A 25,693-nucleotide genomic window follows, 5' to 3' on the forward strand; every position below is an offset into this window, starting at 1 on the left:
GTCATCGCAACAAGTACATCCACAACTCTTGAATAAATTCAACAATATCTTCTCAATAATTCAAGCATTTTGTGAATTCCAGTAAAATACAATTTTTAAGCGCTCTTTCAATCTTATTCGTCATTCGAAAGATTTTAAAATTTATGTTGCTACACGTCGTTTGCTCGTTCAAAGTACTTGAAAGTGTGACCAAGTGATCTGACAGGAATTTCGTCATAAGTACATATTTTATACAATTGTAAGAAAAATAATACAATTGATTTTAAATTTAATCTAACTCGTTGCTATCAATATCATCTGTCAATAAATTTCATTAAATTTTTTTTCCAACTTAACCTCTTCCAGGTGTAATAAACAAGAAGATAAAATTAAATTTATTTCAAAATATAAATATATAAAAGTATATATATATATATATATATAACTTTCTTTTTCCCATCTTTTATTAATTATCAATAAATTCAATTAGTTTAATTAGTTGTAAATATCTTTAACATATCTTTAACATATCTTCAATTTTTTTCAGCTGTATTAAAAGGATATTTCGAAAGAAGGATGCAGATATATAAAATATACCTTTATAAAAATTTCTAAAATTATGAGTTAATTGTTGCGTTAAATTGCACCGTGAAGCGGAAAAACTTGAAGACGGTTTGATCTTTGAAAAATCACAATTTCAATGTAAACTATGAAGAAAAGAGAATTTAAAAATCTCTTGACATTCAGGGATTATAATTTTAATTATGAATTATGAAGAGGAAGAATAAGACAGCTACGATTTCAAGCTTAAGTTATGAAAAGCGAATGTTCAAAAGCTACTCGACAATTATAATTTCGACTTTGAATTTTTAAAAAGAAGATTTTTATATGTTTATTTCTATTTTGAAAAGTACAGCATCAACTACAACAAATCATGGAAAGGAAGACTCTCTTATATTCAAAGTCAACTAATTTAATTATGAAGAAGAAGAATTTAAAAGAGTTACAGCTTCTCTCTTAAGCTAGGATTACGAGGATGAAGGATACAAAGACTATTTGATCTTTGAAATGTATAACTTTAGTTTTGAAGTATGAAACTATAGGTTCACCTTATTTTTAAGAGCTACAATATCACAAATATGCCACATCCTTGTGTTGTTTGTGGTCGTTCGCGCATGAACCCTAACAATCGCGAGGAAGAGTATATGTTCTTTGGGTTTCCGGTGAACGACGAGGCTCGTTGTCGCTACTGGCTCGAGTTCTGTGGTCGTGAGGACCTTTATAAACTCACAAAGAAACAACTTCTTCAGCGTATGGTTTGCTCCAAGCATTTCCAGCCTCAAGACTTTCTCAACGAGTATCTGGACCGCTTAAATTCTACCGCAGTACCATCAGTGTACGACCCTAAGCAGAGCTTGTACAATATAACGTGCGTTCTTTGCGGAAGAACGCGAAGAGATCCATCTGCTGCGGATTACGACGGAACGACCTTCCATCATTTTCCTGGGGAAGAGTTCCGCTGCCTCAAATGGCTGGATTTCGTTGGCGTAGACTCTTATTACAGACTAACGAGGAAGGAAATCCTCTTTTGCTACATCTGTTCCAAGCATTTTGATCGTTCCCAGTTTGTTCCAGGATTCAAGGGAAGACTAGTGGAAAATGCTATTCCTAAGTATCGCGATGTAGACCAACTGGACCAATCGGAGTCATCTGTCAACGACTCGCAGGCTGAATCGAAACTCTTCAGCTTTCCAGACAAGTGCAAGAAGCCGGAACCGTTGCCTACCGAAGTACTGGAGAGTCAGGCTTGCGCAGCTTGCGGTCGGTTGAGATCCGATCCGAGAAATAAGGTTGAACATTACAAGTTTCACCCGTTCCCGGCGTACGAGATAGGTCGTTGCTTACGTTGGTGCCAGTTTCTCGGCCGGGAGGACCTGCTCAAGATGTCGCCCAATCAGATACGCAAGCTCGTGTTGTGCTCCAAGCACTTTCAGGCTAAGCAGAGCTTCGACAAGGTCGGCCCGTGCGACGCGGTGCCCACGATAAAGGATATCTCAGAATGTGAAGATATTTTCGAGCAAAATGAGGATGATCAGTATCTTGGAGAAGATAATAAAGACCCTTCCAAGGTTTGTAACAAGCGCCAACAAGTCTCCAGGCCACTTGTGTCTAGCAAGAAGCCCAAGGTTGACAATAAACCCGCGCCATTGGCGAAGAAACGCGGGAAATCCCGAAGACCAACCTCTATCAATATTCCTAGACTCGATCCTAACAATGTGGAGAACCAAATGAACAAGAAACTACCTCTTCCGCCCACGAGCAACTGGAAGATCCAGTTGGGAGATCAATTTCAACCGATTGCGATTAACAGTGTCGTTTCAAATAACGTTGCGAATAATCTTCAGGGAGGAATCAAGAAGATTATAGTGCCGTTTACCGGGGATATATCGACGCTTGGCGCCCCGATACCAGTTCATAGCTTGTCGAGCATTCCTCCGGGACTGTTGATCAAAATCAATCTGCCGGAGCAGGAACAACAGCAACAAAATCTTCAGAAAACTCAGAAGATAAAAAAACAAAGCAAGACGAAAAGCTTTACGAGTAGTTCGAGTGAACAACAACAAATTTGGGCGAAAAAGAACAATCAAAGCTCTGTTATCTTGCAAAAAACGAAGCAGAACATGGACAAAAGTTTAATGGAAATTTTGTCGATGTCTACAGAATCTACCCAGGAGATTTTAAATTCTAATAAAGAAGAAATGCAGAAAGAAATAACGCTTCCGCACTCTTTGGAGATTTTTGAGGACGAAGATGGAGTGCAGGTCAGTAAAGTTGGGCAGAATATATTGTATGTAATAATTATTTATATTGTAAGTAATAATTATTTATTCACAAATAACTTTCAATATTGCAGGTAAAAAAGGAACAGTATTTTGAAGAATTGGAAGGTTTGAAGAAAAATATGATGAAGAGGAAGAAAGCAAGACGACGGAAGAAAATTACAGGAACCATGAGAAGGACCATGTTACCCATCGGAAGTGAGATTAGACATTTCTTGAGAAAATTAGCACCACTGATGCATCGATTACCGACGCAGGCCAGAGCGACGTTAAAACTGTCGATTGTTAACATGGTGATCGATCAGCTCTGAAGCTGTAAAGTGTATTTTGGAAATTTTTGAGGATTTTTTTGACGATTTTATTTTGTAGATTTGGAATTCCTTCTCGACTGATTAGTAAACATTCGAAGAATACAATTTTTTTTTAAGGATGTATGGGAGACATCTAAAAATGGTACAAAATTCATAAAAATTATATAGATCGTTTCTACTTTGATACTAAAATTATTGTTAAAAAATTTGGATTTAATTCACTAACTCATTTAAAAGTTATTGCAATTTAAATTTCCGCTAATTTTATATATAATCTTATGAAAATTGGTACTATAATCGATTATGTTACGTTAAAATTTGAATTTTTCCTTTATTTTGGAATGGTCGAGGTCTCGCGTTATTTTGGAAACAGTTTTTTATTCGTAGAATAAAACTGTAATTGGCGCTTTCTGTTTTTAACTGAATTTTTTTTCACTTAAAAATAATATGTAAATTATATAGAAAAATGTATGAATTACATAGAATTACATGAAATTAATTAGGAATATGTAAATATGTGTAATAGAGGAGAATAACATAAGAAAATTCTAATTTGTTATATAAGTGAATGGTGAGAGACAGAATAGGAATTCTACTATTATATTATTATTTATACTATATATTATATATACTATTATATTATTTGATTGAAATTGTTTAATTGGTCATTTAATATTTTCCAAAATATTAATTTAAAGTTTTGAAATGTTTATATTGAAAAATTTTCTACAATTTTTATTTATTTTAGTAATTCATGATATAATTTATAGTAACTATTATTTATAACTTATACTTCCTATTAATCATTTTGGAAGTTTAGCAACAAATTTTTGTCTTGATTATTGTGGAAAATTTAAAATATTAAAAAGAAAAAACTGAATTTATCTTTTGAAATTAGTATTTTTCATAACTTTTCATAAATCTTAATTTATAATCTCTAATTATAAAAAAATATTTAATTTTGCGAAAGAAAATTCTTTACTTTAAGAATTTTTAAGGCATTATTAAGAATTTTTATTAAGAAAATTCTTTAATTGCATCAGTTGATCAGTTTTCAAAAATATCGAAAAAATTAATTTTTTTTAGAAATCAATTTAAAAAATATTGAAATAGCTTAAAAAAAAAAGAAAGTTTAATAGAAAAATATACTCTTCTGGATAAATGTTTAATATGTTTAGCCTTTAGACTTTTATCAATTTTTTGAAATTCGTATACTTTATTTATTTCAAAAGTATAGAATTATTGATGTTAGGAAGAAACAAAGAGAAAGAGGGGGAAGGGGAAGAAAGAGAAAATTACTCCTTTGCAAATTTTAAAAGCAGAGACTTTTTGCATTGACAATGAATATAAGCAGTGTTCAAAGAGAAATAAGGAATATTATTTCATGAAATTTTGAAATAGCTTTCTCTTTGTCTCTTCTTAAACAGTATATATTTATTACTCAAATTTAGAACACAATAATATGATATTATACTTTAGAGAGAATAAAATTGTTGCAAGAAATATATAAAAATAATAAAAAACATTACTTTATATATATATATATATATATATATATATATACTGAAGCATGAAAATGTTACTTTATTAATAGAGATGAATACTTTCTCTTTATAAATCTTAGTATTTATTTAAAAAAAAAAATGTATGTTATGTATGTAAAATTATTGCCTTTAAAAAAATCAATTCTAATACACATACATATATTCAGTTTCTAGGCTTTTCGAAATATATAAAATATATGAATTTTAAAAAAATTAGTGAAGTTGGATTGTAGTATAGAGATTTATCTCTTTGCGATTTATTAGGAAATTATAAAACTTTTCATGATTTAATTATTGATGTTTGATAAAATCACAATCATTATTTATAAAAACATTTATATTTTATGTTCGGCCCGTTTATTAATTAATATTTATATTATGATCCTAATATTCACTGTAATTTTAATGTAAATATTAAAATAGTGAAATCTTTGTTTATTAATGATTTATAATAAAGTTTTAATATTTTAGAATTATATTTGCATATTTAGCTTACTTATTATAGGTATGCAAAAAAATGATTACATAATATAACTTTCTAATATGCACACACATATTATATATTATAATTAAAATTATAATAATTATTTTCACATAGGCGCGCGCGCGTTCCATTAGCATTTTAAATCTGTAAAAGAAGAAAGAAATTGATTTCCATATCACACACACACATGTACATACATATTAGTTTTAGTTATATAAAAAATTATTTTATTATGTATTTATAAAACGGATTTTAATAGATAATAAAAATTGTAACGAGATAAAAAAATATTAATACAAATTCAAAAAATTACTATACAGGGTGTCCCATTTTAATCTATCACCCTTCGTAACTTTGCAGGAAGCGATCGTAGAGAAAAATGTTTCATCAAAAGTTTTTTGACTTTGAGGGGGACATAAGATAATGGTGTCATTGGTTTGACCTTGGATAGTCATTTAAAGGTCATGTGAAGGTCACCTTCAATTTCTTAAATGAAACCCCCTATTTTTCATTGCATATTCTTGTAGCTTACCTCGAGAGCTTTCCTATATATGAGTTATTTTTTATTAAGTACTTTGAGACTTAAAGTTTACAGTATTTTGACAAAATATAAAATATCTTGTGAAACATTCACTTTTCGGTAATCTTACTGTAATACTTTTATGTACAGAATATTAAGACCAATCAATTGGTGTAAAGAGAAAACACACATATGATCTCTACGATCGCTTCCTGCAAGTTACGAGGGGTGATAGATCAAAATGGGACACCCTCTGGTATAAGTAAAATAAGCCAAGGATATCCCCTTATCAATTTTGTGCTTACTTAGGAAACATTCTGTATATAAATATATAATATTTAAAAAAGTTATATTTTTATATGTTTTATTAAGGCTCCTGGTACCTTGCCGACCATGTCGGAATCGTGACGTCATAGGCGAGAAAATAAATGCTAATTTTTTTAGATGCCATTTCTAAATAAAAACATATTTGCATAAAATAACACTTAAGATCTCTTTAATAACTTCTAAAAAACGCCGAAAACTATCCTTTTTCCTTTATAATCAATCAACAGCTGTAAAATGTAATATTACGAGGCCCAGTCCGTCTGGTCTTTGCACATGCGCAGTCATTCCGCATGTCAAAGTCTGATATCTCGATCATTTTAGGGTTGTTGATTGACTATCAAGGGAAAAGAATAGTTTTCGGCGTTTTTTAGAAGTGTATTAAAGAGATCTTAAGTGTTATTTTATGCAAATATGTTTTTATTTAGAAATGGCATCTAAAAAAAATAGCGTGTGTTTTCTCGCCTCTGACGTCACGATTCCAATATGGCCGCGGTGAGTACCCCAGGAGCCTTAAATATAATTTTTAAAAATTATTATCTATATAAAAAATATAAGTTTTTTGAATGTGAGAAGAATAAGGTTTGATCCACAATAGGTGATTTAAGTCTTAACAGAAATTGACCAATCACAGTCAAGTATGAGGAGAATATTCGACTGTGATTGGTCAATTTCTTAAGACTTATCATTTATTGTGGACCAGGCTTTAACTTTAATGTGTATCAGTTTATTGTCGCGGGTAGTCGACGATGTTTTGAAAGAAAATGTTCCATAAAATTAAAATATATTAGTTTCTATTTTGTGTGCGTGTTTAATTAATTGCGGACATAAATTAAATTATATTCAACATGTGGTGCCTTAAAGCGGACGAAGGTATATATGTGATTACGAATAAAAAAATGTTTTTTACTTTTAAATTCTATATTTTTATAGGTTATATTTTATACTTTATTAAAATCTTGATTTTTTTATTAATATAATCAAGTATCTATTTTTTAAACTAAAGAAATAAGCAAATATGTATAATAACGAATTAAATACAATAAGCACAAATTTTTTCAGTTTTGTAAAGGATAAAAAGTGAAATGGTAAATTAATTAAAATTACCAATATATATGTGTGTATAATTTGAAAGATTCTAGCTCTCTATTTTACAATTTTATCATTTTATGATGATTATTGCATATGCATTTATCAATTAATAACAAATGTTGAAACATGATAATTTATTTTTGTAGGTCTTTGCGTCTACATCTTGCCAAATGAGAAAAAATCCTTTGGCAAATCACAGAGTGATATCAAGCTAGAAAGAGATACCACAATTAGTGAACTCCATGCAGTGGTTTCTGTGGAATCGACAAGAGAATCAGGCGTAAATCTATTCTTATTAATGATCTTCAATTCTATTTCTTTTAGAAATATATCGTTATTAAGGCTGCGTTTCAAAATATTCGCTGCCAATAAATCTGTAGCTCACATTACATATATTATAAATTCCAGTGAATTTTGTAATGTAGCCTAAGAATGTTAAATTTCTTTTAGATACAATATAAATGTGTTATCAGCAATGTATCTAAATATGGAACAGTTATTGCAAGAGATGAGAAGAAGAAAAAACTATCTGGAAGTGACAAATTTACTTTGAGACCTGGTGATATAGTGCAATTTGGTCAGAAGTATACTTTTGTGTAAGAATGTTGTATATATATATGTGTATAAGCAATATTTTTTTTATACAATTTTTTTATTTAGGTTTATAAACTTTTATTTACATTTCTACTCATACATGCATGTGTATATGTAATAATATTAAATATTAATTAGTAATAATATTTGTCATATATAATTTGTTATAGTTGAACAGTTGTTACATAATATTTAAAACTTCATTTTTACTTAATATTTGTTTTTAATCTAACTGATTTATTTTTATAACAACTTTCTTTCGCAGTGTAATATGCCATTTATTTGTTATTGTAAAATCTGGTTTAAATGAAGAGGATACAGAGAGATTGAGGAATATTGCGGATTATTTTGGGGGAAGATTATCTGAAACTTGGGATAATTCCTGCACACACTTGACAGTAGCTGAAAGTGTTCTATTTACCACAAAAGTAAAATTTTATACAATTTTACATAGATCCTTTTAATTATTGAAAATTATAATTTAATAGGTTTATTGTTTGTATTATTTATAATTCTGTTTTATAAATTCTTATATCATACATTTTTCGAGCAGTAGAGATTAAAGAATTTTTGCAGGCTAAAAAATTTATTACAAAAGTATAGTTTTATTATTTATACAACTAAATTTGTTGCATAGTTAAAAAGCATGCACTTAAAAAATATTTCATTTGACGTTATTGTTATTAGTTTTGATGATATTATATTGTGAGTTTTACTTTTAATTCTATGTTGTGTGATTTCTTATATTGAGCAGAAAATTACAAGACATTTTATAACAAAAGTTAGGCGAAAAACAAATTTCTTTATCAATTTACACTTGCACTTATATTATGTTTAGTTGGCTTGTGCGTTGGCCTCTGCTAAGTCTATTGTCACAATTATGTATTGGGAAGCAGTAAATATAGCTGTCAAAGAATCCAAGGAATTACCAAAAATTGAATCGGACTTTCTACCGAGCGTAAAAGAAGATTGGCTGAAAGTTTGTCCGAGATTGTTTTTACCGAATGAAAAACGTAAAACACTATTCAAGGGCCTGTCCTTTGTACATTTTTGTGCGAAGCAATATTTCACATATGCGCAGTTAATTGCTGCGGCAGGTAATGAATACTATTAATTTTGAAGTTTGTATACAAAAATAAAACTTTGCATATAGAAAATACATAATAATATAAGAAAAAAATACATAAACAACATAGTGTGTTATATAACATAATAATATTAGATATATTCTTTTTATTGTTCAAATTTTTTTCTTTTTAATCAATTTAATTTTTGATATTTATATTTTTATTACCATGCTTAATATTTTCTCATTTTAATTTATATAAATATTTAAAAGTGGGATTATATATGTATATTTTTAGGTGGCAAGTCATGCGTGTATCCTACGAAGAGACCCTTGACTCCTCGAGATCTCACTGCAAAAAATGCTATTGTTATACAACAACCTGCTAATGATTCCTCGCAATTGACTCAAGTTTTCGCAGTTGATTATCCAATCATTTGTGAGTGATTGAATATTATTATAAGAAAGAAATGAGAGAGAGAGAGAGAGAGAAAAAATAAAACACAAGATTAATAATAGTAAAAACACAAGGTTAATAATAACTTTTTAATATTGTAGATAACAAGTTGCAAGCTGTCAAACGTAGAATAGTTTCTGATACGGAAATTCCTCTCGCAATTCTATATTGCACCACGAAAATGTATTGCAATCCTAAATTCGACTTTGCTACATTTGTAAAATTAAAGACGCAAATATTTTCTCCATCCGACTTAATAATAGTCGAGGATACGCAAAACGCAGTTGCTGATAATAATACTGCTAAGAGGCAAATAAAAAGAAATGTTATTCCCGAAACTTGCGATTCTCCAAATAATATTGTTTCAAAAAAGACTTATTTTCCTAACGAGAGCGAGGAAAGAAGTATATATAACGCTAAGAAGAGTAATATTACGATAAAAGACAAGCAGAATGATAGAGAAAACAAACGCAAAATAATTCCCGAAACTTGCGGTTCCCACAATGAAACAAATGAGCACATTTCGAAAAAAATTCGCTTTTCCGACGAAAATGAGCAAAGCAATATTTTCATTAGTAAAGATAACACTGCGGTGAAAATTCAAAACGACGAAAATAATTTAGAAAATATTAATTGTTCTAATGAAAGCCAAAGTAATATTTCTAATAACAACAAGAGCGATATTGTATCTAAAAAGATCACTAAACAATCTCAAATTATTCCCGAGAGTTGCTGTTCTTCAGAAGAAAGTGCGAATACTATTTTTTCTAATAAAAGCAATAATAAGCAAGCTCACATTATTTTCGACACTTGTAAATTTAAGGAAAAAGATATTGTAAGCAATCTTGTGGAAAAAGAAACAAATATTAAATTGCAAAAAAAGGAAGTTTTTGTAGAAAATAATTCTGTTCTTGGAAAAAATAATAAAAGAAAAGATATATTAGAAGAAAATAAATACCAGCATTTGGGAAATACGTTTACGAACAAAGATAATAATTCGACTTCTGAGAATAGTAATTTGAATTGTAAAGAAAATTTGAATGTTGAAAATGATAATTTAAACGATAATAATGATAAATCTGAAAGTGCAAGATTGGAAAGATCTAAAAACTTGGAACATCCACGAATTGTATCGATAGAGAAAATTGATAACAATGAAATGTATATACGACGAGAGAAGAAAAAAAGTATATCGGGAAAAAATTGTTTTACAGTTGAAGAATCGCAGAATTCATTGAAAGAATCAAAATTAGATTCAGTCGGCAAATCTGAAAGTAATCGAGAAGATCAAAAAGTAAAAGAAAGTAAAATACAAAATTATAAGAGAAAGGAAGAGCCTCAAAGAAAAGTGAGTTTAATAATAATTGAAAGTAATATTAATTGAAATAATAATTGAATTAATTATGGCTAAAATGTTGCCATTATGTTTATAAAATATAATGTTATAATATAAAATATAATGTTTATAGGGAGCTAATTGGTACGAAAGATATCTAAACCAAGAATTTACGGACGAAATACTGAGGAAAGACATACCATGTGGCAAAAGGTTTACAAAGGTTTGTAAAAATCTTATCCTACGATACTTAATGTAGAATGTAAAATATGTATAATATATACATATATAATATACTGAAAAAGTAAGTAATCTATGTAAGATTTAATAATTTTTTAATTAATTTAGAAGCCCATTATGATTCCTGAGAAGATACTGAAGGCGAACGACTTCTTATGATTCATCTTATGATTCCTCTTATGATTCAAGTACATAATTTTCTACAACGAAAGAGTTTAATACTATAGATATTAAAATAATTGAAGACATTCCTTTAAAAATATTTAAATATATTTTCAAAATTTATTTTTGTATAATGGCATAAATGTATCTGTATTAAATGCAGATGTTATGTAAACATTTAAAATATTTAAATACATATCAAAAATAATACAAATAATATAATAAAAATTGAATTTATTACTTTAAAAATAAATCTGAATTGTTTTTTATTTATATGTATAAGTCTCATTTTAATTGGAACTTGAAATTGTGCGCGCGCACAAGAATGGTTTTTAATTATTTCAAATTATTTATAAAAAATATAATATCTAAACATCATATATACTTTTCTATTTTCAAAATATTTTTAAAATAACGTAAAAAAAGTTCAACAAATTACATAAGAATTGATATTATAGGGCGATATAGCATTTTAAAATATTTTGAGAAAAAAGTTCTTTTTCTGAATAAATAAATAATATACGTATATTAAGAATTTTATATAACAACTTTAACAATGTATATACTATATATTTTGTTCCTCTTTTGTGATATTTTTATATATAATGCTTAATACCAAATAAAAATTTGTATAAAATCATGTATTAATTTTATTTATAAAAAGTTATGCGACAAGACGTTACTTTGATTTTGTAATCTACAGCTTTTTCTACTTTTGTAAAAGAAAGATACGTATTTTTACATAAAACATATTTGACTTTGTTGATCAGAGTTATCAATTTTGAAAATAATTTTTTGCCGCAGTGAGAAACTCTTGATACTTTTTTTAAATTAAATTAATTATTGTTACGGGAGATGGCGATAAGCGAATTTGAATAACGAAACTGTATCGTCGTATAAATTCTGTCGTAATAAGACGAACGCTTGCTTGTTTATGGATCATAAATCAATATCATCGTCATAAATCGTATGTCTTGAATATGAGTGTATAAAGCACGCCTTCAAATATTAAATTAAAAAATAGAAGAAAAAATAAAAAATAGCACAAAATTATATATGTGTGTATATATATGTATGTTATTTTTCAAATAAATTATATAATAAAATTAGAGAATATGAGTTATCACATATATATTTTGCATGAATTTATAAAAGAATTTGTAAAGAAATAAAATTATAAAATAAATAATAAACAATTTTATAAAATAAGTTTTTTATCTTTTATTTAAAAAATTTTAATTATTTTATTTTTAAGAAATTTTTATTAAGAAAAATTTTATAATTTTAAAACCCTACCAAGTTTGTTATCGTATAAATATCGTTTATTAAAATGAAATATTCTTCAAAAATTGTTAATTCTAAAAATTATATCTCAAATTCTGCAAATTTTACAAAATTAATTGTCGCGATCGATTAAAGAGCAATAAAGAGATCGTAACGAAATGATAATTATTATAATTTGGATTATTGTCACTTCGATTCTTGTTTTGAATAAATACACGAATACTCAAATAAATAAATTACACGAAAAATGTATTTTGAAATCTGTATCTACATACATATCCTATTTAAAATCTATTTCGGTATTTGTAAGCGTTCTTTTTTTGTGAAGCTTAATACTGCTATTTCTGAATAAGATAGTGAATCATGTCTGCGATTGCTAAATCGAGCTTTGTCACCATTTTTAGAACATCGTAGTAATAAACAACTCGATTTTTTGCGATTAATTGACACTCGTGGCAAAAATAGAAGTTGTTATATATAAAAAGGTATAGAAATAAAGAAAATAAATAATATTTCAAAATTATTACAAGATATTGATACTTATATATAATATATATACAATTGTCATCAGATTTATGTCCAAATTTGGTCAATATGACGTCAAATTGACATCATTTTGACTTATTTGTTCTCCTTGGGAAGGTGTTTCAAAAATCCACAACAGTTAAATATCTCGAAAACAAAGACTTTTTAAGAAAAATTGTCAAATAAAAGTTGTAAAACTTTAATTGTAAGTATAAGGTATTAAATAGTAATTCATGTAGCTTATCTTAAGAACTTTTCAAAACACTATAATAAAGTTTATTTCCGTTAAGTACTTTTCGAGTTATGATGAGGCTTGAAAGATAGTGTTTTTTGACATAAAATACAAAATATCTTGTAAAACATTCAGTTTTCGGTAATCTTACCTTAATACTTTCATGCACAGAATAATGAGACAAAATCAATTGGTGTAAAGAAAACGCATAATTGTTTTTAAGAAAAAATATGTTGCAAATTGTATACACATTTTCTTAAAAACTATGCATTTTCTTTACACCAATTAATTTGTCTAATTATTTTATGCATAGAAAAAAGTATTAAAATAAGATTATCGAAAACTAAATATTTTATAAGATATTTTGTATTTTATATCAAAAAATACTGTAAACTTCAAGTGAATTCGAAAAGCACTGAATGGAAAAGTACTTTATTATAGCGTTTTGAAACTCTCGAGATAAGCTACAAAAATGTGTAATTAAAAATAAAGGTTTTCATTAAAAAATTTCAAAATAAATTATGCTATTATAACTAACATTATTATTTAATGCGCCATTTAAAGCTCTATAACTTTTATTTCAAACATTTTTTTCAAAAAGCCTTTGTTTTCAAGATATTTGACTATTGCAAGACTTTTGGGACACCCTGTATAATAAAACATGTGTTACATACATGAAAATTCTATCTTTATCTTATGTATTACATCCATTTAAATTTCCAACTCTCAAGTATTTTTCAATACTCACTCAGTAATAATAGTAAAAATATTAATCAAAATAACAAAGGTTTAATTGTGTACAGTTATTTAGTTTGTTATATAAATTCTAACAATTGCGGATCTATAAATCAGAGTTGACCTCTATTTTTCTAATGAAAGAATAACTTGGAGAGAGAATCGAGAGGTTTTTTTTGCAGAGGGTGGAAACGAATGTGGCGGAAGAAAGCTTCACTTTAGTTCAGGTTCTTTATTCAGCTGCATCACGTACGATGCGCACGTGAATTCAAGCGATTATGCAAATTTCGCATTAAAATGCATTCTATCAAAATCTCCGACTATTCGGCGAAAGATGACACGAAAGGCGGCGTCGTGACGCTTTTACATTTACGCCTGTGGTTTACTCTCCCATCTCCTAATTCATTGTCTGCAATTGCATCGCTAATGTACACGCGATCGTGTATAAATATATAGTTTTTACGATGCACCGTAAATCAATCGTATTTATATAATACATCGCCACATATTTATTGTGTTGCTATATCAAATCTCTCTCTCTCTCTCTCTCTCACTTTCTCTCTTTTTTAATTAATATAATTTTTAATAATGTATAAATGTTAAAATATAATGTACAAACAGTATAAATTATAGAATGTTCTATTTATTTATACTCGCGCATGTATATATGTATGTATGTGTATACATATATAACATTCAATATATCTTATTATTTTATTATCTTTTTTTTAGATTATAACTCTGTGAGCCATCTGGTAGTAGTAATATTTTTATAATATATATTTTTAATATTTATTAATATATTATAATTATATATTATATAAATTACACACACACACATATATATACATATACTTATTTATCATATATATTATCTTTACACACATACAAACATTTTTTTTGAAAAAATTTTATTTTTTTGCCGAGAAAACTGCTATTTTGCTACTGATAATAGGCACAAGAAAGATTTTTCCTCGATTCACCTTTCGGTTAAGGCCAGCTGTTGTGCTTTAATGTTTGTTTACCGAAGAGCTTCGATTAGCGACTCGAAGAAAGTTCTTGCTCGAAACTTTGCCGAGTTGTACAAAAGATTGTCTATGAAATGCTGGCTGATTTCCCACGACTGACTTTTCCTCGTAGAGAAATTTGTTTACGACGAAAGACTGCGAATGTCTGTCTCAAAGAAGACACTGGTAATGCAAATTTTCTTGTTAAATACAATAAAATTATAAATTTTTAACTATTATTTTTTATGTTAGTGATAATATGCTTTATTAATAATAATAATAAATTCTAATAAATTATTATTTGTATAAATAAATTATTATTAAATATGTTAGCAGTAATATTAATAAATAAACAATATATATAATATATCAGATAAAACAAAAAAGTTTATGTGATTTTTATGCTAGAGAGAATGCACGAACTTTTCTTATCATCTAATGAAACAATTTTTGTTATAAGCAAATTTTTATATAAGCTAAGCAAATTCCAGACAATTCAAGAAACATAAAAATATAAAAATTATTTTCTCAGTCAAATAAGTAAAAATTCAAAATACATATGTATATTCTTAGAGACTTATTGTTAGATTTAGTATAAAGAATATATGCGTAGTGAGACATTCGTATATATTATAAATCTGTACAGAGCTTTTCTTATAGGGCTGTTTTTATTTTTTTCTTTATATTCACGATCCTTTTTTTATCGAGTCTTCGAATCGTCATTGTCAATATCTCGCGATTTTTCGCGAAAAAAATACATATCGACGAGAATGGATATATAGCATGACGAAACTTTTTAAATGTTCATTCAAGTTTTCTTCGTCTGCAAAACTGCAGACGAAGAAAGTCGAATCATAAAGAGATGATGGCAATCGAGAGTTGACTTATGGCAAAAAGTGCACAAGAGAAATCTACAGCATTCAAATAAATATATATCCGCTCTCCAACTAACATAAGTTTTTACGTAATTTTTATCATATATGAATCATTCGGGGAAACAGATCGCTCTCTACAACTTCTTCCTGTGCTGATAAAGCAAATTTTTCTTGAGTTCTCAATTTCTCGCATTTTCATGTGATTTGAGAAAAATATTTCTATAAAAATATCTTTATTTATTCACAAACCTATGAATATAATTATATAATTATTTTATTGTTTACTAAATATTGTCACAATTTAGATAATGTATTACATTTGAAGAAAAAGATTTTTAGGCAAATACTATAATATACAGATAACCCATATAAAATGCTACAAGCCAATTAATAATTCTAAAAATGTGTTGCGAATTAAAAAATTGTTATGAAGAAGTTTCATGTATTCAAGAGACCTTTCTAATTATATAAACATAAAATTGTTGTTAATAAATTCAAATAAAACCCCTTTAAAAACTATTACATATTTGTATTTATCGGAAAAAAACAAGTAAATTTTATCTGGAATATTTGTTTGAAAAATGCTTCTATCAAAAATTATAAACATTTAAACTTTAAAGTAGAGTTATTATTTAAACTAATAAGAGAGAGAGAGAGAGAGAGAGAGAGAGAGATAAATTAAATAAAAGATTTTATAATTTTTCTTCTCGTTTTTTTAAAATTAATGTTATATATTTTATTTAACAAAAAAATTAATATAAAACTTTTAAATTTTTAGGAAATTTTAATAATCAAATTGAAACTATTCTTAGAAAATATAAAATAAAATTACATATAATTTCTAGGGAAATTTAAAAAATTAAAATAAACTTATTTTTAAGAAAAATAAAATAAAATTAGAAGATTAAAAAATTATATCTAATTATAATAAAATTACAATTAAAAGCTTGAGGAAATTAAAATTAAAATCTTCCACGAGATCTTTTTTATATTTTTTTCATGGTTTTATTATTAATTTGCACTGAAAAATACACTTTTTAAAATTTAAACGCTTATAACTTTTCATAGAAGCATTTTTCAAATATGTAAATATTTCATATAAAATTTACTTGTTTTTTCCGTTAAATCCAAATATGTATTTTATAGAGGGGGGAGAGTTACAGGGGAGGGTTTAAAATTATAAAGTTATACCTTTTATTTCACCTTTTATTTGCTTGATTTTGCGTAGTTAAAAAGAATAAATGAAAGTCTCTCTCATGGACAACTTTTTGTATCGACAAATATTTTTAGAATTATTATAGCTTGTAATCAGTGTTGTGCTTAGATGATTTTAAAATTAGTTAGATATAGATAAGATGAAAATATGTAAATTCATCTTAGATAAGATAAAGATAATTTTGTATTAAATATGTCTAGATAAAAAATAAAATTATATGGCGATTCATCTAGATAACTTCCAGATAATATTATTTTTAAGGTCGCTTATGTAAACACAGTTATCAAAAAATGTAAATTATAAAAAGGATATAAAAATATATTCATACTTTTATATATAAGTTTCTATCGCTTACTGCTTAAGTTTTACTACTCAAGTATTTTTATGTGCTGACTCTAAACCAGGGTTTGACTAAGTGGGCCCAACCCAATAAAACCCACCGGGTTTTATTGGGTTAAACCCACTTTAAAAAACTTATTTAAAAACCCATTTATAAAACCCATCCAAAAATGCTAAAAATTTAATAATATTATAAATGAAGTATTTAATATTAATTAATTTTTATTTAATTTTTCTTATTTATTAATGTAATAGAAGGTCTATTACATTAATAAATAAAAAAAATTAAATAAAAATTAATTCATAATAAGGAATTGTGCCAATTAAATAGCCAATTTTCTTAATCATTAGCGAATTATAAAAAATTAAATTTAAAAAATTAAAAAACCCAACAAAATCCCAAAAAACTCAATAAAACCCAAAAAAACCCAATAAACTCCAAAAAACCCACTGGACTGAGCTTTTTAAAAAAAACCCGGGTTTTTTCAAACCCTGCTCTAAACCAAATTATCTAAACACATTATTCTAGATAATTTAGTGAAGATAACACTTTTTTCATCTAACAATAAGATATAGATACATATTTTTATTATCTATAAAAATAAGATGACGCCAAAATTTCATCTAGATGATCATCTATATAATTTTATTTAGATAATAGCAAACACTACTTGTAATAACATAACTTTACGTGGGTCACCTCTCGTATATCCTTTCACGTTAAACGTGTCTTTTTAGGCAAATATCATAATTCTTCGTACTTCACCATGAAATTCTCAGAATTAATAAGTGAGATTTACGAATATATACACAGCGGACGAATATTGTGTGTTTGACGAATATCTTCCATGATATTAGCAGTCCGGAATCTGATCCTGTCTGCGACAGCAACAGAATCAGAGCCAGTCTCCCTTTGAAGGAACGGATTGGCATGCGGGAGGGCGGCGTGGGTGAGAGAGCGTATATCCTGTTAATTACGATCTCGAATTTGCTTGTGACGTTAGACGTCTTGAACAGAACGTCTGTTCCTTGACAGATAGATTGAGTTGCTTTTCGCGTTATATTAGGGCAATTAATAATAATTGTCTTCCTGTCTTCCGATCCATAAATCGCAATAAGATTCTATCGTGTAATCTCACAACCAGTCCAAAATAACAATTCTTATCCCTTGATCTTTGATAAAATATGCTATCGTGTAATATTGGGTTAAAAAAATGATTTATTAGCTCGAAGGTGCTAACGTGTGTGTGTGTGTGTTTGTGTAATATTTATATAAATATATAAGTAAAATCTTATATACAGAGGGCGTCCCATTTTAACTTACACAGAAAAATATCTCTTGAACAATTTTAGAGAAAAATGTTTCAAGACAAAAGTTGTAGGATTTCGAGGGGGAAAGAAGTTAGCTCTACTGACTTTTTCCTAAAGGACAATTTTCAAGGTCATTTAAAGGTCATTTATGTTTTTTTTAAATGAAACTATAATTTTTTTATACGAATCAATTCCTCGTAATATTCACTATAAACAGTTATAAAGGTAAGATAGTAAAAAAATTAATAGTTTACGAGTTATTTTATATTTTAGTTTAACATAATTTTATACATCTATATGAAATATCTTATAAAATATTCATTTTTCGTTTATCTCAATACTCTCTTTTATGCACAAAATAATAAGAGGAATCAATTGGTGTAAAGAAAATACATAGTTGTTTATAAAGATATGTAATTTGCAATTATAGTAGCTAGCATATATTTTTTCTTACAAACAACTATGTGTTTTCTTTACACCAATTGATTTCTCTCATTATTTTGTGCATAAAAGCATTGAAATAGGATCATCGAAAAATGAATATTTTACGAAATATTTTTATAGTTTATGTAAAATTATGCCACATTAAAGTACAAAATATCTCGTAAACTCACTTTTTATAGTTATCTTACTCTTATAACTTTTTATGCTAAATATTGCAAAGAATCACATAATATGAAAATATTATAGTGGTTCTATATTAAAAAATAAAGAGGGGAATCTTCTTTTATTTCTTAAAAGTCTTCAACATTTTTTTTTATCCATCAAAGGCACCTTGTCCCATTTAATTACAAAAAAATTAAGTTAATATCTGTAGCAGCGGTGGAGAAAATAGGTTATAATACTTTATGTGAGACCTTTATACATATATAAGGATGGTTAATTCTACCTATAAACGAAATATCGTAACTTTTTAAATGACAATTTTTTTCACGACAGAATTATATAAATAGAATGGCAAATTTTTTAAGGAAAAAAAGTATTAAAATGCATATACTCCAAAACTAATATATAATTTCCGAGATATTCAATTTTTAAGTTAGCAATCACAACATTTGTATTGTATTTTTTGATCATTATGAAAATTTATATTGTCAAATATGTATTGTAATTCACATATTTTAATTTTCAATTATTTTTTATTTCTTTTTAATTTTCATTATTTTGGCTACTATAATAAATGCTCTTTATTATATTTAAAAGTTGTACAATAGATGAAAACAGCGTGTGTAATCGATAAATTTATGAGAAAAATCATGGGCTCGAGTCTCACGATCCGCGGACATTTGTTTGCGAGATAGACAGGCCTGCGAAATTTATTCGCGATCTGGAAATCTCCACCTCGTCTGTCAGCTACAACCACGAAAATCGGAAAAATCTGCCAGCGCGGAAAAAAGCGCGAATTCGCGAGATTCGCGAGATTCGCGATGTTGAAGTGGCATCAAAAATGAATTTGACGTGCATATTATCTTCATTATTCTGACGTTAATGAACAAATTAGCTTGATGGCAGTGATCTATTTAAAATTTATAATAAGGAATAAACTTTCGTGCAATATATTTATCTCTCTCTCTCTCTCTCTCCGAAGTTTAATTTACGAAAATATATATCAATTAGTTTTGACTAAAAAATTATCGATTATTATGATAGTGTTGATACTTCGATCTTTCGTTCATGAGAAAAATTTATTATGAATAAAAATAAATCAATATCCATAATTATACTAATAATTTATAAAAATATATTGACAACAAAAAATATATAAAAAAGTAATTATCATTGATGAAATTATTAATATTTATTATCATTGCAAATTCATCCAAAAGTTGAAAAATCCTCAGTCTTGAAATTTTCATTCTGCAAGTGAATGTAGAAAAATAAAACAATTAATTTATTAATTATATAATAATTTATAATAAATATAATAATTATAATATTTATAATAATAAAATATTTATAATAAATATAGAAAATATTTATTAATTATATAATACTTTTTGAAATAAAAGAAAAATCCAGACACGTGCAATTTATCTAAATCTGTAACAGGTTTCTGCAATTTTATTTTGCAAATCTTGAGAGAGAAAATTAAATTTATAAATCTCGATAAAATAAACGTGTGGGAAAAAAAATTTTTCAAATATTATTTTACAAAAATATTAATTACTCTGTTAATTTAATTATTACAAAATTGATGGTTTATTTTTGGTTATATTAGAATAAGTAAAGCGCGATCGACGAATTAATTTCCCATTCGCGTTTTCTATCGGTTCGCACTTCATTAAATATTTGCGCGACTTTTCGCGCCTTGATGTATCCGCCGGATCTCTGCGTTTGTTGTACTTGGGAATTTGTGGTTCCACGTAACTTTTATTCGCCTTTAGCGAAGGCTTAAACTTTGCTCCTCTTCTCCTCGCAGGAGAAAACTTCCTTCGAGGAGACGTTAACGATGGATTTTCTGAGAGGATCAATAAACAGCGTTTTCTTCCTTGCTTCTTAATAATGCGACTGATCGATATTATGATTTTACACACATACACACACACACGTACATACATATAGGGTGTCTCATTTTAAATGAGCTAAGCAAATATCTCAAAGAATATGAAAGATACGAAAAAACGTTTTAGACAAAAATTGTTTGGTTCGAAGAGAGATATAAGATTGTGCGATTGATGTAACCTTGGATAATCATTTGAAGGTCACTTTCAATTTCTTAAATGGAAATCCCTATTTTTCAATGCATATTCATATTTTTTTGTAGCTTATCTTAAGAGCTTTTCAAAACACTATATAATAAAGTTTTTTTCCGTTAAGTATTTTTCGAATTATGAGGCTTGAAAGATACAATATTTTGACATAAAATACAAAATATCTTGTAAAACATTCAGTTTTCGGTAATTTTATCTTAATACTTTTATGCACAGAATAATGAGACAAATCAATTGGTGTAAAGAAAACGTATAATTGTTTTTAAGAAAAAATATGTTGCAATAAATTGTATACATTTTCTTAAAAACGACTATGCATTTTCTTTACACCAATTAAATTAATTTGTCTAATTATTTTATGCATAAAAAAGTATTAAAATAAGATTATTGAAAACTAAATATTTTACAAGATATTTTGTATTTTATGTCAAAAAATACTGTAAACCTCAAGCATTATAATTTGAAAAGCACTGAATAAAAAAATACTTCATTATAGTGTTTTAAAAAGTTTTCGAGATAAGCTACAAGCAAGAATATGCATTGAAAAATAGGAGTTTCCATTTAAGAAATTGAAAGTGATCTTTATGTGACCTTCAAACAATTATCCAAGGTCACATCAATGGCACCATCTTATGTCCCCCTTCGAACCAAACAACTTTTGTCTGAAACGTTTTTCCAAATCTTTCATATTTTTTTAGATTTACGTCATGCCATAATAAAAGAGGGAGGGGGGGGGGAATCACACACGTGCTTCAAAAGGCACATATGGATAATAGTAGATATTTTTCTTTTAAACTACTTAAAAATCAATGCTCAAGCTGCGTATAATTATTGATAGTCACTAATTAAGTAAAAAATAAAATTTATTACATAATTAATTTTGTAAGATTACTTTCACATTTTAATAATCCTAATATCTCCTGCGTTAAGTATCTTAACTTAAGATATGTAGAAATAAATTTGAAGAATAAACGTTATCTTAAGATAATATATATTATGTAAGAAAATAAATGTTTTTCTTATTTTTTTTATATTTATAAAATTATTTAAACAAAAAATTGTATAAAGGATTACGTTTCTGCTACATCACAATGTCTCTGTGCATCATCAGGCTTTCTCCATTCAACATTATTTCGTGTGTCTATAATAAAAGATAAGAGTCTTTCTCTGTCACTTTTTTCGCAATATTTTGAACACATTTTGGCGATTTAAAAATTACTTATGAATCATATCTTTACCTGGTGTTTTATGTTTTAAGTACAGATTGTGAAGAATGAGATACATTAATGCGGAAAATGCTGCGAGCGCTGAAAATATTCTTAGAGTGATTGCACCACCGACTTTCTTGTACAAGATACCTCCTATTAAACTACCAACCGCAAACCCTGAAAAAATATAAAATATTTCAAGAATTATTAAAACTGCGAAAATATAAATCCATATTATTGGAAAAAAATTTATGTTATAAAACAATTCTCGATGTATAATTGACAATGAGTACAACAAATTCTTACCAAAACCGTCGTCCATCCCTGCCACAATTCCTTGAACAGTAGCTGACGTACCGGGTAGTGAAACTGCACTCGCGTACGCTACTATTGTCGTGTAGCAGAGCGCGTATGTTGGTCCCTGCATGAAAAATTCCACTGGAAGCACCCACCATGGCGTTGGCACAAGAGATATTAATCCTAGACGCAATGCGTAGCATACAAAGCAGAATGTAAAGGTGTAACCATATCCAAATTTCTTCAATATTTTACCTGAGGAAAGAAGAAATTTCATATTATATTTATGAGCGTAAAATATGTACAATTCAATTATACAATTGTCATTTACGTAGTGTACAAACATTATAATACAAAAATACAAAAATTTTTTACATTACCAGATAATGAAAAGAATATTATCTCGCCACCAAGAGTTTCTGCGGCTACTGTTAAACCCTCTATTAATTTAATTTCACCCATATAACCAGTTGCCATTGCAAGATCTTCTAAATACCTAGAAGTAAAAAGAAACAAAATAATATAATTATAATTCTATTTATATTTCTATTAAATAACAGCAAAAAGACGTGAAAATGTAATGAAACAAATTGATAGAAATAAAAATTTACCAAAATAAAAAGTAAATCATGAAGCTATCAAGAATACCAGCGAGGGTAGCAAAACACAAAAATATAACGATAGGTTTCAATTTCAAAAGCGCACATACATCCTTCAATATACTTGTCGAACTTGACATGAGTGGCAGCTGTAACAAAAACATATAATGAGACATGAAATTTAATATATGTATGAAATTCTCTTTCTCTCTTTTTTGTTCTTTATTGTTTCTTTTTTTCTATTTATTCTCTTAATTCATAATGCCTATAGAATAATAATAATTACCTCCAGTTTTCTGCAGCAGATTAAATCGGCACAAGTAAATGCAAGCACAAGAAGAAACGCTGGCGTATAAGTCTTATAGATATCTCCTTGCGACCACAAGTCTACCGTGTAGCCGGCTAGAAATGCTGTGACACCAAAACCGATTGTACCCCATACTCGTTGCCTACCGTATCCCATTTGTCCACCTTCACCTGAGAGCGCATATAAATTTAATGAGAAAAATATGTCTCCTTTTTTGTGATATATTAAATGTATAGAATTGCAAAACTAATTATTACAAAATTATTGCAAATTACATGCAGATAATATCTTTGGACTTAAAATATACTACAAAAACACTTACCCAGTATATCAAAGCAAATTGCATCGCTTACGCAATTGGCAACATTAAAACCGATATTTCCAAGAGACATTAAGAGGACAAATCCCCAGAAAGTAATGGAAGTATATAGACAATGAGTATCCTCGAAATTATCACAGGTAACATTGCAATTATTTGATGTATTTCGTTGGCACGATGACGTTTCGTTGATATTTAATAGACATGTAGTATCCGGTGAGATGAATGCTTCTCCTCTAATTGCATAAAAAGATAGTCGCGTGGAAAAATTTGTATCCTTGCATATCCAATGACACGTAGTATCTTTTGTACCGTTACACGATACGATTGCTGAACTATGCTTAAATAAACAAGAAATAATACTTTAAAACGTAGTTAAAAATGTCTGAAATATGTTTAGATGTATAAAAATAAATTTATAAATTCATGTAAGTAAAATTTTTTTAACAAGTGATATTTCATAATAGGAATTTTACTATTATTGTGTTATTAACAAAAAAATATATTATAAAAAATTAAAACTTACATAATCTATATCGCACGACGGCAAGGATGCGCACGAGATGTTTTGAAACTGATGATCTGGTAGCATCGGACCCGGCAATATTGGTAGAAAGTACATCAAAATGTAACAGCCACTCGTTATAGCCAGCAATGCTATAAATATTAATTTTCTCCAGGCTCGAAAATAGTCTACGACAAAACCGAATGCTGGTTTTGCGATCAGAAATAGCAGAGGTAAAATCGCAGTTATGCTACCCATAATTAATGGTGAAACACCCAGTTGTTTGCCATAAACTGAAAGAAATGGTAAAATAGGGCCCATAGCTAAAATAAGAAAAATTATTATTATTATCTTCTTGCAATATATATATAGATAATTAATAATAATTGATTAAACTATTAATAATTAATTTTCAATATTTTAAAGATTGTTATAATATGCACAAATAATATATATAGTATATATATTTTCTATATAAGTTAATTTATATAAGGTGTATTTTAAAGATCTCCCTTATATATTAAATTTATATTATATATTTATATAATTTATTATTCAAATTATAAATGTGTCTCTTTTTATATTTTGTATTATGTGAAGAATACAAGAGGTTTTTCAAATTAAATAAGAATTTTTAGTATATAAGCCAAATATATATATTATATAGGTATATTTAAGATATATTTGAAATATATATTATATATTTTAAAATAATTATTTACCTGCCATAAAAAAGAAATAATGCGCCTTTACAGGCAATTGCTTATAATTGATTTTCATGATATTCGGATAAGAAGATACTGATGTGCCTAATTACAATCTGGCAATGTTGAATGCGAAATTCAAATTACATCAAAATAAACATTACCTGTAAAAATAATCTCATGTAAAATTTTCTATAAATATATTACATATGATAAGAAAATATTACAAACGTATTTGGCATTTCCGTGAAAATTATATATTTCATATATATCACGTATGCATTTGAATTTGAATTGTCGCCATTTATATCGTCTCGATTCACAGTATATCTGTTCGCGCCCGACAGGGTTTCAATCTCGACGAGATCGTCACGCACGGGCGAGATAGAGATGCCGGGATCCACTCAGCGTTGAGCGCGAGAACGGTGGGTTGCGCGGATCCGAAGATCCGCTGAAAGGATCGGTGACGGAAGAAAATGAGCACGGGCGTGTCACTTTTGAGAAAAAATAATCGTTTATTTTTGGTAATATCGGGATCGCTCGTTGTAGCGTAGATCGTCCTCTTGTCGG

At 27.7% G+C, this 25,693-nt stretch overlaps 3 protein-coding genes across 4 annotated transcripts; 2 read left to right on the forward strand and 1 right to left on the reverse strand.

The window, feature by feature from the left end:
• Positions 1 to 89: 89 nt before the first annotated feature.
• On the forward strand, positions 90 to 3,712 carry LOC145936890 (uncharacterized). 2 transcript variants are annotated; one of them, XM_083039561.1, is made up of 3 exons: positions 90 to 219; positions 527 to 2,801; positions 2,894 to 3,712. In XM_083039561.1, exons 2-3 carry the CDS (start codon positions 1,119 to 1,121, stop codon positions 3,128 to 3,130), a joined length of 1,920 nt encoding a protein of 639 aa, XP_082895687.1. In that variant the 5' UTR covers positions 90 to 219; positions 527 to 1,118; the 3' UTR covers positions 3,131 to 3,712. The 2 variants fall into 2 exon arrangements, with proteins under 2 accessions (XP_082895687.1, XP_082895686.1); XM_083039560.1 differs by having other exon boundaries at positions 99 to 238.
• A 3,016-nt stretch (positions 3,713 to 6,728) lies between these two features.
• On the forward strand, positions 6,729 to 11,259 carry LOC145936870 (uncharacterized). The gene is made up of 9 exons (XM_083039528.1): positions 6,729 to 6,875; positions 7,241 to 7,374; positions 7,545 to 7,690; positions 7,954 to 8,116; positions 8,527 to 8,785; positions 9,053 to 9,193; positions 9,313 to 10,559; positions 10,681 to 10,770; positions 10,896 to 11,259. Exons 1-9 carry the CDS (start codon positions 6,851 to 6,853, stop codon positions 10,944 to 10,946), a joined length of 2,256 nt encoding a protein of 751 aa, XP_082895654.1. The 5' UTR covers positions 6,729 to 6,850; the 3' UTR covers positions 10,947 to 11,259.
• Positions 11,260 to 22,232: 10,973 nt separating this feature from the next.
• Positions 22,233 to 25,447, reverse strand: LOC145939839 (major facilitator superfamily domain-containing protein 6-like). The gene is made up of 10 exons (XM_083044465.1): positions 25,355 to 25,447; positions 25,142 to 25,287; positions 24,441 to 24,742; positions 23,918 to 24,254; positions 23,575 to 23,765; positions 23,301 to 23,437; positions 23,070 to 23,185; positions 22,699 to 22,944; positions 22,423 to 22,569; positions 22,233 to 22,325 (listed from the first exon to the last, which is right to left on the reverse strand). Exons 2-10 carry the CDS (start codon positions 25,197 to 25,199, stop codon positions 22,255 to 22,257), a joined length of 1,605 nt encoding a protein of 534 aa, XP_082900591.1. The 5' UTR covers positions 25,200 to 25,287; positions 25,355 to 25,447; the 3' UTR covers positions 22,233 to 22,254.
• Positions 25,448 to 25,693: the final 246 nt, after the last annotated feature.

Source organism: Prenolepis imparis, unplaced genomic scaffold, assembly GCF_030444845.1.
Source record: "Prenolepis imparis isolate NDT839.2.m4 unplaced genomic scaffold, iyPreImpa1.0 SCAF_1, whole genome shotgun sequence".
NCBI lineage: Eukaryota > Metazoa > Arthropoda > Insecta > Hymenoptera > Formicidae > Prenolepis > Prenolepis imparis.

Excerpts from the sequence above, each read along its gene's own strand:
- LOC145936870 (XM_083039528.1), top strand. The coding sequence starts at position 6,851 with ATGTGGTGCCTTAAAGCGGACGAAG. Across the intron at positions 8,117-8,526 it reads GTGTTCTATTTACCACAAAA|TTGGCTTGTGCGTTGGCCTC; the intron begins GTAAAATTTTAT and ends TATTATGTTTAG. Across the intron at positions 9,194-9,312 it reads AGTTGATTATCCAATCATTT|ATAACAAGTTGCAAGCTGTC; the intron begins GTGAGTGATTGA and ends TTAATATTGTAG.
- LOC145936890 (XM_083039561.1), top strand. The coding sequence starts at position 1,119 with ATGCCACATCCTTGTGTTGTTTGTGGTCGTTCGCGCATGAACCCTAAC. Across the intron at positions 2,802-2,893 it reads AGGACGAAGATGGAGTGCAG|GTAAAAAAGGAACAGTATTT; the intron begins GTCAGTAAAGTT and ends TCAATATTGCAG.
- LOC145939839 (XM_083044465.1), bottom strand. The coding sequence starts at position 25,199 with ATGAAAATCAATTATAAGCAATTGCCTGTAAAGGCGCATTATTTCTTT. Across the intron at positions 22,570-22,698 it reads AGGGATGGACGACGGTTTTG|GGTTTGCGGTTGGTAGTTTA; the intron begins GTAAGAATTTGT and ends ATATTTTTTCAG. Across the intron at positions 22,326-22,422 it reads CTTAAAACATAAAACACCAG|ACACACGAAATAATGTTGAA; the intron begins GTAAAGATATGA and ends CTTTTATTATAG.